This window comes from Desmodus rotundus, chromosome 11 (assembly GCF_022682495.2).
Source record: "Desmodus rotundus isolate HL8 chromosome 11, HLdesRot8A.1, whole genome shotgun sequence".
Taxonomy (NCBI): domain Eukaryota; kingdom Metazoa; phylum Chordata; class Mammalia; order Chiroptera; family Phyllostomidae; genus Desmodus; species Desmodus rotundus.
This window is the reverse complement of record NC_071397.1, coordinates 68,000,102-68,017,888: the sequence shown is the minus strand read 5'-3', so window position 1 is coordinate 68,017,888 and position 17,787 is coordinate 68,000,102. Positions and strand designations below refer to the sequence as shown.

At 38.8% G+C, this 17,787-nt stretch overlaps 1 protein-coding gene across 1 annotated transcript in view; it reads left to right on the top strand.

Moving 5' to 3' along the window:
- The first annotated feature begins 1,355 nt into the window (after positions 1 to 1,355).
- Positions 1,356 to 17,787, top strand: part of ROS1 (ROS proto-oncogene 1, receptor tyrosine kinase) — a 98,356-nt gene continuing 81,924 nt past the window's right edge. The window contains exons 1-5 of the mRNA XM_053913574.1: positions 1,356 to 1,478; positions 7,751 to 7,795; positions 11,034 to 11,093; positions 12,715 to 12,741; positions 17,675 to 17,735. Of these exons, the coding sequence (XP_053769549.1) occupies positions 1,356 to 1,478; positions 7,751 to 7,795; positions 11,034 to 11,093; positions 12,715 to 12,741; positions 17,675 to 17,735 (316 nt within the window). The remainder of the gene's footprint in view (positions 1,479 to 7,750; positions 7,796 to 11,033; positions 11,094 to 12,714; positions 12,742 to 17,674; positions 17,736 to 17,787) is intronic.

The window sequence follows — 17,787 nt, the reverse complement described above, 5'->3', positions numbered from 1 at the left end:
TTCTCGCGTGCTCTATCCTGGGGACCTGGCCGGCAACCCAGGCAAGTGCCCTGACTGGGAGTCAAACCAGCGACCCTTTGGTTCACAGGCTGGCACTCAATCCAGTGAGCCACACCAGCCAGGGCAATTCATTATATTCTAAATATGGTTGTGTATTCTTTAATCTACATTCTTTAAAATGCAGGAAATGAACAAAGAACAAGTGGACAGTGGGAAAAAATGTTTAAGAAAACAAGGTTTAGGGGTCCATTCCTGAGTCAGTACCATTCATCTTTATGTTGTACATCAGTTTTGTCAACATTTACTAAAAGATGTTCAACTCAAAACAAAGCCTTATGCATGTGTTGCTTATAATGAGAATCTTGCGCCGCCATTAGGAAAACATCAAGTATATTAGTAGAATTTACTTAAGAGGACAAGAAAGTGTATTTGATATTTTAGATTGTCACGGGAAAGAACACCAACCCCCAAATATCTGGCCTTAAAGAGTTAACCCTCAGCGATTGAAAAAGCAATTACCCAGAATGGCTCACTTCTGTACTTTACAGACTTCAAATTCTTTGTTTAAACTTCAGCTTAACTTTATCTTGATGCTAGGCTCATTGAAATGCGTACAATATTTCCTTTTCAAGGCGGCTACACTTGTGCATATCTTAGGAATCTGTGGTGGCTCCTTTCAGCTCTCTGTCTCACCAGACCTGATAAGGCAGTATTTTCTAGTTAATATGTAGTGAAGTTCTGAAAGCACTCTAACGAACTTCCTTGTCTTTACTTCACTCTCAGAGTATTTGTCTATTAATTTCATCTTTATTTGCTTTTTCATTTAAAAATATGCCCTTGGTCTTAAAGGGTTTTGTTTTTTCTCTCTGCCAAATTGATTTAAGTGCTTCTATTTTTTATACATATTTTTTTATTATAACAGTTTTACTGTTGCTGAAGTAAAGATGATGAACTCAATTTCCTGTGTAGCTGAACCAACCTCAAGAAAGTGAAGGGTAGATGACCCACCGAAACATCCGAGCTTCAGACGATGCGCGTGTCACGTGCTTGCTGAAATGCAATTGCATTTTCGGCTTTGTTTACTTTCCATGTGAAGCGCTCTTCTAAGACCTAACCTTTAGTCAGTGGGTGATTTTCTGTAGGGGAGTAAAACAAGACTAAGTTATGAAATAGCTGCTATGTGCGTGTTACAAGCTATCTAGGATTCAAAGGTTTAAACTAAAAGGTCTAAATATATTATTTAAAAATAAACCCACCAGCCACTCTTTCAAGTGAAGTGATGAAACCCAAAGAATTCATATAGCAAAATGGAGAAAATTAGGATGGTCATCTAAAAACTCGCCAAGGTTGAAGTGATGAAGAACACTTGTTGGCGGATCCCGAAACTTGTCGGTTTTGTGGCTCTGGGCTGCCTGTGGATTTCTGTGGCTCAGTGTGCAGTTTTAAACAGCTGCCTAAAGTCATGTGTAGCTAACCTGGTAAGTTTTGCTGGTCTAATATTCATCTTTGCAGGGACTAATACCTACAGAATTCAGCTTATTATGAAGGACTACATTATTTTCACTTTATAAGAAGTTTTCTCATGGGACTCTGTTTTCAAAGTATGTTAGGACCACTTGTAATTACAGAAGGTAGGGCTGGGCTATTTTATTTCTTTATCTGTTCAGAGATTTTTGGAGCACTGGGATTTGAGTAAATTTGATTCCCTCAGGCTTAATGGAATCAATTTTGCATGCTTTAAAAAACAATAATTTTTAAACTCATTTCTTACAAATGCACTTATACTTGTCTTGAAACATGGGCTAGGTTTGGACACAAGGCAATGCCTTCTAGCTGTAAACGTCAGTACTGTTTATACTGTGGACAGATGAGTGTAAGGGTGAGCGGTTGAGGGAGCAGACGCAAGACCATACGGAACAGCATTTTAGTTAAAAAGCAAGAATTGTCTGTATGTTCCTTTATTGCTATCTATGCATTTGCATTTTTTTCAGTAATAAGGGTTCTTTTTAGATTTAAATCTGTTTTTCTTCTCATTTCTGGGTGTCATCCTTCTTGTATGTATTATTTCATATCTTTTTCGTTATTGTGATTTAGTTGTACTTAAAACAGTCACTGAATCAACGTTGAAAGCCAAATACAGTCCAGCCAGGACAAGATACACTCATCTAAAGACAAAGGAAAGAGCTTGATAGCTTTCATGCGACACTATTTAGGGTCATATTTTTAAAAATAATGAAAATACTGAATAAAATACAGTACTCATTATTATCCTAAAATATTAGAGATAGAAGTCAAAGGTAGATTAGAAAATAAATTTATGTTATTCTCTTTTTGGTTCAATTTAAACTATAGTGGACATTATCATGCAGAATAGCACTTTGTAAAAAAACTTTAGTATTTTATATAAATCTTTGCTGAAGGCTTCATTGGCATTAATGTATAATTATATGCTTTAGGTTTTTGCCGTTGTAATTCAAACTTAAAAATGAAGGAATGGGATGACTAAATGTTTTATATGTTAAAAAATTTGAAAATTTTCTCTGTGTATAATAAGAATATTTACATATTTATTGTAAAATATTTATAAGATAGAGAATAGAAGAGAATAAAGGAAAAAAACCCTAAAAATCTACCATGATTAATCTCTGGTTGTGTTTTTTCAGTATTGTTTCCTGAAACACGTATATAGTTTTACACACAGTTGTGCACCCCGCTTTTTTACTTAATGTTATATTTTCTCCTGAAACTTTTATGGAAACAAGATCTTTAATGTACCTGTATTTAGAATATTCCATCATATGACTATGTCACCATAATTTGTTAATGTTGCTGCTATGAAAACTGATGCTGGTTGTTTCCATTATTGTAGTTTCTATTGTATTTATTTGACTTTATTTTTAGTTAAGTTTAGTTTCATCTTATCTCTTTGCGTGGGCTCTTTGATTTCAGGATTTGGCAGTAGACACAGACAGTTTGTTCCTTGGCTAAGTTGCCTTCCGTTCACCACCTACAGGGAAAGGCACAGCTGATGTGGTGGTGACTGCAAGACACCTGGTCTACCAGTCTGCCCAGTGACTGGAATAAAGGTCCTCCACCTGGACTCCCACACAGGGGCTGGCAGGACAGAAGCGAGGTGAATGGACAATGCACACAGCCATGAATCAGGGGAAAGGATATATAAAGTGTTCAAGTTTACTACACTGTTTGAATTTTTTTTTTCTGTGCCATCTTTTTTTTGCCTGGACATTTGCTGTGAAGGTCATCTTTGATTTCACTGGGAGGTTCTTGATGTTGAGGCATCTTTGTTTTTAAAGAAAAACAAGAGAGTATTATACAAAGGAATGTTAGAATTGTTGTCCAAAAATGCACAAATCATAGTGCTATGCTTGGTCATGAGTATTTTACATTAATATTTTTGAATATTTTGGAATATTTTTGACTTAATATCTTTGAATTATATATGCCATGTGCTGCAAAGAACAAGAGATAATGTTCTTCAGAACCCCAGCATTGTGAGATCCATTATGAAAAAGAGACAAAAGAGACTTATGATCAAATAATTTATGGAAATTCTTTTTGCTATACCCTTTTTTATGTACATCCACATGACATAGTAGCATATGAGTGGCTTTGTTTAATCACAATTTTCTCTTTTTCAGCAACAAAACCCTTTTTTCTCAGTAATGAATCCCAACAGCTGTGGAGCTACTGTTGAGAAGTGCTCTGTTAGAAGTATCAACTTAATTCACTAACAGGCTATCAGAAGCAATAGAGTTCAGAAGGTTGTCCTACTTAAAAATATACAAACAGTAATACTTTTCTTGTATATAATATATAACTTTATAACAAGATAATGGAACAAAACCATATCCTAAATTCCATAAAAAAACCAAAAAAAAAAAAACCACAAAAAAACCACACAAAAAACCAAAAACCAAAAAAAATAACCCCCCCCCCCCCCAAAAAAAAAACCCAAATAACCACACACAATATATATATATATATATATCAAGGTGGGGCTATCGATTTAGAATAAAGCATAACTCCCTCCTTCAGTAGGTGAAGAAATAAATAAGCTGTGGCACATCCAGACAATAGAATATAATTCAGAGCTAAAAAGAAATGAACTATTAAGTGTAAAAGACATGGAGAAATTTAAATTTACTAGTATCAATAAATAAAAGAAGCCAATCTGAAAAGGCTGCATACTGTAAGATTTCAACTCTGTGACATTCTAGAAAAGACAAAACTATGGAGACAGTGAAAAGGTCAGTGATTGATGCAACAGGAAGTAGGGGGAGGGAGAAGAGGAACAAGCAGGGCACAGATGATTGCCAGAGCAGTGGAAATACTCTGTAGGAGAGCCTAACGATACATACATGTCATTACACACTTGCCCAAACCCGTAGAGCGTACGACACCAGGAGCAAACCCGAACGTGCAGTATGGACTTTGGATGATTACGATGTGTCAGTGTGGGCTCATCCTTGGCAAAAAACGTACTCCTGGTCAGTGATGTTGCTGGTCAGGGAGACTGTGCATGTGTGAGGGCAGGGGTACATGGGAACTCTCTGTTCCTTAATGTCAATTCTTCTGTGAACCGGAAACTGCTGTGAAAAATAGCCTGTAAAAAAAGTTACACACACACACATGCACAACTCCCTACATCACTATCAGATTCAAATTAATTCCAGGAGGTATTTAAAAAATGGTATGATTTAATCCAGACAAAAAACAAAAACAAGATGAGACTTTACCCCATAAGAATATTAAAATAAATTAGGAGCAAATATTTCTATAATCTTGGAGTGGGAATGCCTTAAGAAACCTGATTCAAAAATCCAGAATCCCTAAAAGAAATTATTAATAAATATGATTCTTAGAAATTTAACCTATATGACAGTAAAAACAAAGTTAAAAATAGCAAAAAGGATTGCACATGATAAACAGAATTTTATCAATTCTTATATATATGAAAGTATTTAAAATATGTTTAAATCATGAAGACCTATTTCAGAAAAGAAGAAATATAAATGGCTAAAAAGCATGCTGATCTTCAACTTCATAGAAATATAGAAATTTACAGTAAAAATGAATTATCAACTTTTCTTCTGTCAGTTTGGCAAAGTTAAAAACATTTAGTTGGCAGAATCTGGATAAATTGGCACACTCGTCTACTGTTTATTAGAATGTAAATTGATACATTTCTAGAAAACATAAGTTAGAAAATATCAAAAATAAAAGGAAAAATACCTATAACCCTGAACATCAAGAGCTTTATCTGAAGAGATTATTGCATAACGAACCAAAGATATGTCAGCAAAAGTCTGTTTATAGCAAGTTTGCACATAATAATAATAGATTTCTAAGTGCCTGGCACTGTACTATAATTATGCATTATTTAAATTAATTTCCACAGAACTTTGTGAATTAAGTATTATTTTGCTTATGTCTCAGGTGAGAATACTAAGTATAGACAGCACAGGTTAACTATCAAAATGTCACATCGGGAGCAGTGAGATTAAAATGCAGATCATTCTGCTCTGTTTCATTTATTAGGGTAGGAAGTAAATGAAATTAGTTCCGGCTGAGGTGGGCAGGGCAGAAAATCTTGTGCCAAGAAGTAGGTGTTGGGTTAAGGGGCCTTGTGGTCCAGGACTGGGATTGTGGTTTAAGCAAATGATTGGAGCCGGTGGAACTAAGGTAAACTAGGCACCTCCTAATTCCCAAGTGAGGGATGTGAACTTGGTGCAGATCACAGAAGGCATCTGTTCTTTGGTTAAGAGCACAGGTTCTGGAAGCAATTCCTCCCGTTCTCCTTCAAATTCTAACTCTTGGGCAATTTACTAAAGCCCCTGTTTCTCAGGTGTACAGTGGAGTTAATAATAGTACCTACCTAATAGGGTTGTTGAGGTGCTAAGTGAAATTTAGTGTAAAACACCTTGAAGAGTACCTGGAACATAGGAGTTCTCACAAATGGTTCGCTATGATGAGGACGAGGGGCATGGAGAGCAAGTGGAGATTAGGAAAGAGTGTTGATCAAATCTGCTTCTTCAGAACCCTTACACCTGACTCATGAGGCTGCCTTTGCCCAAGACCACTTGACGGGCCTTCCATGCAGCCTGTTATATGTAATCTGGAAAGCTGCCAGCTGAAGGACTCAGAAGTGTTAAAACACAACTTTATGGTCACCAAGAAACAGCTCCGCTGTCCTATTGTTTAGAATGGAACACAAAAACTACCCAGGTTCCACCTTGCTGCTGTTATGAGCCAACAGATTTTTGAAGAAATAGAAAAGATTTTAATTGCAGGTTCACTTTCTTACACTCAATTGTGGTTCAGTCAGATAAAGGAGAATCAAAGCTTCCTATTGAACAAAATCATGGAAACAAAGTAATATTAACCACATGGTTGCATAATTAATCTAAAAGATACAGTTTGTAGTGTTCATTATCTACAAACAAAAACGTATTGAGCATCCCTCTTTACAAATATGAGTGGTTAGGGAATGGCAATTAGAGTAATCTCTATTCACACATCAAATGAGAGGAAAAAAGGCAGCATTTACTTCTTCGGTTCCTGCATCTGATTACTTCTCGAGTAACCCCCACACGGCTGGGTCCTGGGAAGTGTTAGCCATCCTGAATTCGTGGGTTTATTTCTTCAGTATATATTTACTGAACACCTATTACCCCTAAAGCACTGTTCTAAGCTACGGGGGTAGACTGACGAGAAAAATGGATGGTGCTTTCGTGGAAGGAAGAGAGACAGCTCAGTAAACTTAGTGACGAACATCGTGTTTCTTCCGTTTGAAAGCATAGGATGGTCAGAAGGACACAACAGATGCTTAACCCCCGTCCCCCATCCCTCCGGCCCCTTGGATTTTCGATCACCTTCTGGAATATGTCTTGCTAATAATGCTGAGTCAGCCAGGGACAGATGGTGTGCTCCTTGCTGGATTAATCAGTTCTTTGATTCAGTGGTTCAAATTCAGCAACTTTCAAGGGGAGGTTCTGAGCAATACTAACAAGCAAAATTCACTTAGTTTCCCTCTGCTTATAACTCTAAGTCAATCAGTGAGGCAGGCTGACAATTAGGTCATACCTAGACAAGGCTATTCGGATACTTATCTGATTGTCGTAGGTCCAGGATTGCCATCCGTTGTGCGCCCTTCTGTTTATGAAGGACCCATTCAAATAAGGAACAGGGAGAGAGTGAGCAATTTAGGCAGTTTCCCCCCTTAGTTCCTATTTCTTTCATTTTCCCCCAGCACAAAAAAAAAGTTCTTAAAATTTGTGGAAACATGAGAAATAATCAGAGTAATCCGATATTTCACTCTATTTAAAATTCTGAACTTTTACTTTCTTTCTGCTTTTCAAAAGGCTACTTGTAAAAAAGACACATTTTGTGTTTAATCCAAGAGCCCTTTGACATGATTAATTGACACGTCACAGGCTCATTTCACACTGTGTGAAACTGTCTCCATCGTCCTTTACCGCTTCCTAAAGCCACACTCCCATCCCACCTTTCTCATTTCTGCAGAATCTTTACTCATTACATCTTATAACTTGCACTGGCCTTTTTGTCTGATTTCATGACTTTAAGACATTTTTTCTCATTACAGTTGGAAGGCGCTGCGGAGGCAGCACTATTCCCGGAAGCTTTGCCCCGTTTGCTGTTTAAAGGTGTGGCGGTTATTGCTGAGCACACTATTGGGAGCTGGTGTTTATTACCTCTTTCTTCATTGCAGGGCAGGCACCTGGATAGTGGCGTGCCATGTAACCTGAGTGAACCGGTGAGTAATCACTTCTGCTACTGAGAACTGTAAAGTGCTTGCATTGATAAGAAAGGGGCAATGACCAGGTTTTATCACAATGAGAATAATTCCTAAGACCGATCTCATTTATTTGTCCCCACCAGAGGAAGGACAATCAAAAATACTTATGTCTGAATTACAGAATATTTGAAAATGAAACCAGGGACAGTGTGTTGAAGTAGAAAGAGCTCAGGACCAATCCAAGCCCCCGACTTTGATTCTACATACATGTGTGACTTTAGGCAAATTAATATTTCTGAGACATAATTTTATTATATGTTATCTGAGAGGGTTGGATTAGATCGTCTCCAATGTTTCTTTTAACAATGACATTATAGTTTTATTATTTTTCTGAACCTCTGTATATGTGTTCAACAAGTGTTTAGTGACTCAAAACATAAGTATGAAGCAGGCGCTGTGCTAGTAAGACTGAGTAAGACTGAATAAAATGGGGTCTCTGTCTTAAAGGACTCTCAACCTTGTCAGAGAGACAGACACATACTTAAAACCATCACCAGAGAGCATCACGGGAGCCAGAATAGTGGTGTGGATAAAGGACGAAGAAAATACACAAGAGTAAAATACCTCATTTGCCTGCATGACTTTTGAACTAAGACTACAAAGATAAAGAATTTTCTAGAAGGACTAGAGCGGAAAGGGTACACCAGTCAGAACAAACCCTAACTTGTTCAGGGCAAGTAAGACTGTTATAGCCTGATTGGAAAATGGGGTATGTCTGTGGAGGATGGGGAGGTAGAAGACAAGATTGCCTAGTTAGGTGGGGCTCGATCATGGAGTACTCGGTATACGAGGTGGGAATTTGGTTTCAATTGCACAAAGTTTTAGGTAGTGATTAGGTTTTGTTTTTAAAAAGATCATTTCAAATGTGGAAACAAGAGGACTCTCATGAGTCTGTTAGCAGGTGGTGGTGGGCACCAAAGAAAAGCAGGGGCAGTGAGTGAGTGAGGGACTCAGACAGATTTCAGTTAATCGACAGGTGAGTCAGTAGGACTTGGTGATGGATCGTCCCCAGGGGGGTGAGTGGGATGAGAGAAGGAGAAGACACCCTAGTTTCTGGCTCAGGCAACTCAGATTTTAACATATTAATGAGGAATACAAGATAAAAAGCAAATTGGAGGTATACCATGAGGAATTTGACATTTGACATGCCGACTTTGCAGTGATTATAGGAACTACAACAGATGTGTCTAATGAGCAATTGCAAATCTGGGCTTGGCGTTCAGGAAGGAGCCTCAGTTGAAGTCTGATGTGGGGATATTGACACCTAGGATGGTTGAAGCCGAGGTGGTACACACAGACGAAAAGCAAAGGGATGGGGAAAGATATTTCACGCAAATGGAAAGGGAAAAGAAAAGCTGGGGTAGCAATACTTATATCAGACAAAATGGACTTCAGAATAAGCTGTAATAAGAGACAAAGAAGGGCACTATATGATGATAAAGAGATCAATCCCACAAGAGAATATGACCCTTGTAAACATTTTGCATCCAATGGAGGAGCACCTAAATATATAAATCAAATCTAGATGGACATAAATGGACAGATTGACAGTAGTACAACCATAGTAGGAGATCTTAACACCACTGATATCAGTGGGTTGATCTTCCAGACAGAAAACCAACAAGAAAACAGTGGCCTTAAATGACACACTAGATCAGATGGATTCGATATCTTCAGAGCACTTGACCCCAAAGCAGCAGAATATAGGTTCTTTTCAAGGGCACATGGAATGTTTTCTAGGATAGACCATATGTTAGGACACAAAACAAGTCTCAATAAATTTAAGACTGACATTGTATCAAGCATTTCTCTGACCATAATGGTGTGAAGCTAGACATCAATCACAGGAAAAATACCGAAACCAGACAAACGCATGGAGGCTCAATAACGTGTTACTAAATAATGAATGGGTTAACAATGAAATCAAAGAAGAAATCAAAAGACACCTTGAAACAAATGAAAAGGAGAACACAGTGACCAAAAACCTATGGGACAAAGAGCACAGTCCTAAGAGGGAACTTCATAGCGTTCCAAGCCTACCTCAAGAAACAAACAAAAAAAATCAAATAAACAATCTCACCTCACACTTAAAGTAACTAGAAAAAGAACAACAAACAAAGCCCAAAGTGAGTAGAAGAAAGGAAATAATAAAAATCAGAGCAGAAATAAACAAAATAGAATCTAAATAATACAAAGGATCAATGAAACTAAGAGCTGGTTCTTTGAAAAGGTAAACAAGATTGATAAACCTTTAACCAGTCTCATCAAGAAAAAAGAGAGAGAGAGAGAGACAGGACCCAAATAAATAAAATCAGAAATAAAAGAGAAGTAACAATGGACACCAAAGAAATGCAAAGGATTATAAGAAAACATTACCAACAACTGTATGCCGACAAGTTGGACAACCTGGAAGAAATGGATAAAGTCCGAGACACATACACTCTCCCATTACTGAAGTAGTGGATGAGCTCACCCATGGAGAACTGGAAGAATGAGAAGAAAAAAAGCTGAGGGTAGGATATAAACTCAAAAGTTGTGGGAAGAGGAAACAAGAGATGCTAAAGGAGAAGGAACTGAGAGGAAGGAGAGGGGGATCCAGGGACCACCGTGGCCCGTGGAAGGAATGTCTGTACGATCACAGGCTCAGGCAGACCAAGTAAGGAGAAATGGGCCGGATCTGTCCATAGGAGGCCAGTGCAACTTTGGGAGAGGGCTTTTCAGGGCAGCTGTGGGATGGAAGCTGGCCGGTGGGCAGCAGACTTCTCAAACTGTCCCTTTATTTAAGTTTTGATAGGTTGCTTTCTGCTTGAGTGCCAGCTTTGAGTTTTGCTTGTCATGCCATCCCATGGGTCCCACGATATGTTCAATGCCATGCTGTCCTAGACTTTGCCTGCTGCCAGCCACCCGTGGACAGTGTGCTACCTGAAGTTTGGGTGCTGTCTGGGTTCTTGACCTGCCCACCCCGGGCCTAATCCACTCAGCAGCACCCTTGCTGCCTTTCCGTGAACCACACTGCCCCGCGGTCTGGAGATGAGGCAGCTCTGCCTGTAACCCCAAAGGTCCTGATTCCCTCGGGGCCACGGATTCCTCAGTATGTTTCTATTTCTAAAACACCTTTTGTTACTACGTTGCATTTTCAGGTGACAAAAGAAAGTCACTGTTGTCAGTCATCATTGTCTCTTACTGTCTCTTGCAGTGCATCCAAGGATGCCATTTTTGGAACTCTACAGATCAGGAAAACTGTGCTTTGAAGTGTGTAAGTATTAACTGTATTTGTTTGGGTACTAATGTTCCCCTTAGAGAACAGTCGTCTAAGAGAATTCCCATTTGGATTTCCGTAGCCTGAGTAATACCCAGTAGTGGGGAAAAATGGAGATCAATATTACTAATACAGCTGGACATTAAGCAAGGTTAACACAAACCATGGAACCCCAAGGATGCCCAACTGCTGCCACCTAGAAAGGCCTTTCAGGAGGATGTTAGGTATTTGTTAAATGTCCTCGTCCTGCACTTCACATTTTAATTTACCCTTCACTGGGGCTCTTGTTAACGTGCAGATTCTGACTCAGTAGACCTTGGGTGGGGTGGAGATTCTGCACTGATAACATGCTCCCAGGTGACGCAGCACTGGTGGGCTGCAGACCCCTCTCTGGACAGCAGGACCTTCGGTCGTGTTCAGAGTTTCTCTATAGGCAGCGTGGTGGCAATCTAATCCAGAGGTCACAAGCACCTAGGTTTATTTCTCTTTATGTAGGGAATACATTCCTGATACTTCATTTTTCATTTATTTCTGTTTTGCTACTTAGTGTATGACTTAGTTAAAGTACTTAACTCCTTGGTACTTTACTTTTCTCATTATTAAATTAGGATATGATGGAACCAAGGATAGTGCCTGATACACTGTCATTACTCAATCCCATGGATAAAATTTGTGTAATTTAAAAGTGTTGCATTGCCAACTGTTCAGGTCAGAGATTACATCAGTAAGGTCACAGTAACATCGGCTAATGTCATTTTCTATTAATTACTCAAATTTGTAGGATTGAGATTTAAATAAGGACATTAGCCTCTCCTATAGTCCTCTTGGCTTTCTTGTACAGTATGCCCTCGCAGATCTCTGTCCCAGGAGTCACTCACGTACACTCTCCTGTTTGTGAGCCTGTGCTTCATAGAACGGAAGTTACCAAAAGGTGGGGCAGGTGCTAGCTGGACCTTGGAATTACTATACCTCTAAAAACACTTCTACCTCTCCTTGGCAGTGCTTTTTACAAATTGCAGTTTGAGTCATTCTTTGTCTAGTTATGTTTTGTCCCAACATGTAAGCCCATGGGGGCAGGTCGCTCGCTGTCCTGTTCACACTGTGTCACCTGCACTGAACACAGTGAGGAGCTGACGGCAGATGCTCTGACAGCACGGATGAGTGAATGAAGGGGGAGTACCATTTGCTGCCAGAAACCGTCCAGGAAGCAGAGTGGCCGCCAGCATGGCCCGTTTGCGCAGAGGAACCTGCTGGCCTTTCTCAGCTAGAGCTATTGGCGGTTCTCATTTTAGGCTCTGTCTTCCCAGAGCATCTGCCAACATCCCTTCCTTTTCTAACCTGGTCCATCACAGACTACCTCTTACTTGGCAGGGACGTTCCAGCAGACATCACCCTCACCACTTTATCAGTGGTGCAAACAGTCCAATTTTTACAGCTCTTTCTTCGGTGGCTTGTCTGAACAGAAGGCCCAGCTCTGGGCTCCCTTGCTTTTTTATTGGTTGTTTGCTGATGATGGGATAATAAATTAGTTTGGAAGAAATGTATCATTAAGTGTCACTAAAATTATTACAGCTTTAAAGATTTTAAGTAGTTTTTCTTCTTTTTATTTTCTATGTAGAATGATACCTATGCCACAGTTGGTGAGGTAAGTTGGCAATTCTTCTAAAAAAGATGTCATCAACGTTGGTGTCTTTATCTGTTGTGAAAAAGCTGGCAAAATGTGAATGAAGAAACCGGAGTCATCCTCAGAACACAGGGACACTCTTTTTGGGAGTGTTATGACTCTGGGTGTAAAGATAACCGTGTAGTTCCGCTTCAAATATTTTCTGTGTTTTATATATCTATCTGCATATATATAACGTATGCATGAAAATATGGAGATGTGTATATGTATACACACATTCGTCTAGTCTGGTTCGAAAGGTTCTAATTCCTGAAGCCTGAGCAGGAGAGGGGGCAGGGAGGGAGGCAGGAGCAGATGTAGGGATGTGCTGATTTTATTTTCTTCCCCGTAAAGCATATGTTCCATCATTAAATACTGTGTATTAAAAAGGAACACTTTAGTTGCAGTTTTTTTCCTTATTCAACAAACTCCTTTGACAACATTTTGAAACATGGCTTTTTTTTTTTCCTCTTGCTATGCTAATGAGTGACTCTGTGCTGACTCTGGCTACTCAGGTCCCCTCCCCCATCCAGCTCCCTCCGCTGCACTTAATTTTTTTCTGCTCCTTCAGAAAGACCTGAGGACTTTGGCCTTTTCTTACTCAGTCTTCTTGAAATGAACTTAACCTGTTCTTCAGAATTTATTTTAGATTATTTGACAATAGGTATTTATGACTACATTATTTCTCAGTTTAAAAATTATGTTTTATTCTTTATACATGTCCCTAAAAACCAGAGAACAAAAGTAACTTATCTCACCTGAGGAAGGTGTACAAACGATCACCCATTAGTAAAATGGAAAAATTTCCTCTTAATAGACAATAAAAATAAAAACAAAACATTTAAATTGGAATATTTTCTCAGTAGCCTGTAACTCTTCGGTACCTGAGTGATTTTTCTTTGGAAGAGGGTGGTGGTGGGCCTGGCTAAGAAGACATAAAAGAGAGGGGGGAAGTTGCCCCATATTTAAGTAGACAAAGATTTGTTCTGATTAAGATTTAAGAAAAGACTGCCTGACACATTTTGATATGATAAAAGCAGAGTTAGACAAAACCAACCAACCAAACAAGACACACACACACAAAACCAAAAAACAGCGACAACAAATAAGAGTCCCAGGAGGATTGTGGGTAGAAAGCCAGAAAGAGTTAAAGTCTGTGGAGCTTTGACGCAGCCCAGGACTGGATTGCTAATGTGCTCGTTCCCTCTTACGTATGACACTGCCCAGTTGTCTGTGCTTATATCATGTAAATCTTTTCTTTTAGTGTTAAAACTTGTATAATTATTCTATTCTTTTCTATTTCTACTTGGCTATTTTACACTTTAAAATGTTTTGGTTAAATAACGTAGAACTAAAGAGTAATAATACATGCCTTATAGCAGTGATTTTCAACCTTTTTTTAATTTCATGCCACACATAAACTAATTACTAAAATTCTGTGACACACCAGAAAATATATTTATTTTTTGCTGATTTGACAAAAAATAGGTATAATTTTGATTCATTCACTTCGGGTGACTATTCCATGTTGTGTTGGCCATTTTTAAATTTGACAATCGAAGGGAAAAGAGGTCAGTGCCCCTGACAAATAGTCGGGTAGCGCATGTTTTAAAAATTGTTGCGGTGCCCAGTTGAACATCTCCGCTCTGTAGTGATAGAGATAGAGGTATATTTCAAATAACCTTTAGGACATCAAACTCTGTGACCATTCATGCTTTAGCCCGAGAAGCTCAGCATTTCTGCACACGCTCCTTGGAGGAAATAATCCTGGAAGTGACAGTTTAGCAAAATATAACTTAGAAAATGATATTAGCAAATGAGATGGCTTATCCTTCATAATTTAAAACACAGATTCTACTGGTCCTAAAAATCCTTTTATGGCTTCTCAGTTGTTTGAGAAAAATTACGAACTACCAACCTTTGCTGCTCCCCTGCCTCATCTTGCCCCTCCGCCTTGCTCTCTGTGCTTCGCCACACGGGCCTTGCCCTCTTCGGGGAGTGTGTGGACACTGCCCCACACACTTGCCCAGAGCTTTGCATGCCCAGCTCCTTCTGATCGCTCAGTCTTGCCTTGAAGGCCACCGCACAGTTCTTCCTGAGCTCCCTAACTAGCTAAGTCTCCTTCCTGCTGGTCAGGCCTCATGCCTTTGACTTCTTTTACTTTCTTCATAATAGTTTCATAACCTAAACGTGCTTTATTTTACACTTGTCATTCTGCTATTGTCTACTGTCTTCTAAGACAGTAGGGAACTTACCCGTCTTGCTCATTGCCATATCCTTAGAGTCTAAAACAGTGCTCAGCATAAGAAAGATATCAATATTTTTTTTGAATAAATGAGTGATTTTTTTTAAGGAAATGAAGCCACAATTCATATGAAGAGGATGCAAGAGGGGCATCCCAGGTGGGTGGTGGGTGTGTCCTCCGTGCATTACAGGGTATGAAAAGGCACTGGTGACATGTGTCAGTCTGGGTGGTCAGAGGAGTGGAGCCAGAGGGATGATAATAAGATGGCCTTCGTGATAGAGAGTATGGGTGGTACAGAGACAGCAGGCTGGTGGAGCCCCGGGGAAGTGTGAACTCGGCTTCTGCAGTGTGAATGGCAGCTTAATAGCCTGGAATATACATAGGTTTTTAGCTCAGATTCTGAACTAAATTTATCCTTAAATTATATGACCTTTAGATTCTATCCAGAGAGAGAGAGAGAGAGAGATGTGAATGTTGCTAAAAGAGTCAGTCTTAAAGAAATGGTAACTTTGTACAGGATGGTGGTATTAGCTAATGCTATGGTGGTCATCATATTTTAGTACAAAAGTGATGAAATCAACATGGTGTACACGTTAAACTTACACAGTGTTATATGTCAAATATATTTTACTAAAGCTGGAAAAATACAAACTTCATGAAAAGTAAACAAAACAAAACATTTACATGCCTAGAGAGATCAGAATTTTGTTATGTATTTCCCTCTGAAAAAAATTGCAGGAAAAAATAAGCCCACTATTTCTGCAATAGTCGGTGTTAGCTATATTTCCAAATAAACATTATTGCATCTCCTTTCTTCTTCCTTGGTTTTCTTTCTTGGAAAAAAAATCTCATGTTACATGATAATTTTGCTGCCACTTAGTATATTTATTCTCTGTAGTAAATAAACATGTTGAATGTGTTTTACTGAAAAAAGATGTGAAAAGCATATTAAAGCCTTAAATTAAATAATCTGGAGCCCAAACTGAGGTATTTAAATTAATCTTTAACTAAGCAAACCTGGCTTATCAGGCTCCACTTCCTCTGAGTGCACAGATCAAACATTGGACAAGTAGTATTTGCAAGTCACAGCCCTCTACCTGGGATGTTGGGGCAAATGGGTTGCGCCACGGCTTCCACTATTATCCTGAGAAACAGCAGCACGCTGTCCTAAGGATCACACGCTCAACGAGAACAGGAAGATTGATCATCCTTACGTTGTAGTTTTACACTGTGTGTCTTTTCTCCAAGCTTTTTTTCTTAGCTGATATTAATGCATCAGTGTCTCAGTCATCAAAATATTTACTCGGCTTTTAGTTAATGAAGTAAAATGTTAATCACCATTACATTTTTGTAGACCTTAACATTTAATGTTGGTATTAAGACCGCCATTAAAATGTTCACTTACTATTAAGATTGTAGGCAGTGTTTTCATTTATCAAGGAAGGCATAGATATATGAAATAAATAAGTATAATTTTAAGCTAGACTTCTCAATTGTTAGCTCACCAAACCTTTGACTGAGATGGCAAACATAATCTGCATTATTGAACTCAGTGTTTTTTCAAACGGTGGGGTGTGACCCATTAGAGGGTCATGAAATCAATTTAGTGAATAGAATCTCAATAAGCAAATGAAATAGAATAGGATAGGATAGGATAAGATGAATAGAATAGAACAGAACAGAACAAAGCTATCATTCAGAATGGAAGGGCAGTTAAAGTGCTTCCCAGATAAGGTAAAGTTAAAGGAGTTCATCCTCATCAAGCCCTTATTATATGAAATGTTAAAGGGACTTATCTAAGAAAAAGAAGATCAAAACTATGAACAACAAACTCACAACAAAAATAACAACAAACTCACAACTGTCAACAACTGAACCTAAAACAAAAACAAACTAAGCAAACAACTAGAACAGGAACACAATCACTGAAATGGAGACATGGAGGGTTATCATCGGGGAGGGGACAGGGGGAGGCTGGGGGAAAGGTACAAGAATTAAGAAGCATCATTGGTAGGCACAAAATAGACAGGGGGAGGTTAAGACTAGTATAGGAAATGGGGAAGCCAAGGAACTTACATGTACAACCCATCGGCATGAATGAAGGGGGGAATGCCAGAGGGAGGGAGATGCAGGATGGAGGGGAATACAGGGAAGGAAAATAATGGGACAACTGTAGTGGCATGATCAATAAAAAATACTTAAAAAAAGAATAGAACAAAGATTGCATCCCAGGTACAGGATATCTTTTTTGGGATGAAGCTGTTCTAAAATGAGATTGAAGTGATTATTGCACAATTCTGTAAATATACTAAAAACCATTGAACTGTGCACTTTAAATGGGTGAATTCTATGATATATGAAATATATCTCAATACAACTGTTAAAAGGGAAAAAAGTAGATACTGTTTTTAGAATGTATTTTGCCACAACACGCATGTGAGTACTAACTTGTTGCGTTACATGTATTTGGAATCTGGGACGTGATCAAGAAAGTTTAAAGGTGTTGTTCTCATCCCATTGGCAAGTGGCAACTTTAAGTATTGCAGTTGTAATAACTGATGTACAGGTATACTTATATGTCAAACATTCAGATTTCAAAACTTAGTTGAAGCTCATCAACTAAAGCTGTACAAAGTCTCCACTGACTGGCGCGCTACCTGTCTCCCATAGAGAGAATCATGTGAGGTTGGCTGCAGCAGTTCTGAAGGTGCATATGAAGAGGAAGTCCTAGGTAAGTAGGTGCCGACAGCCACTACCGAAAATAATCCACACCACTCTAGGAA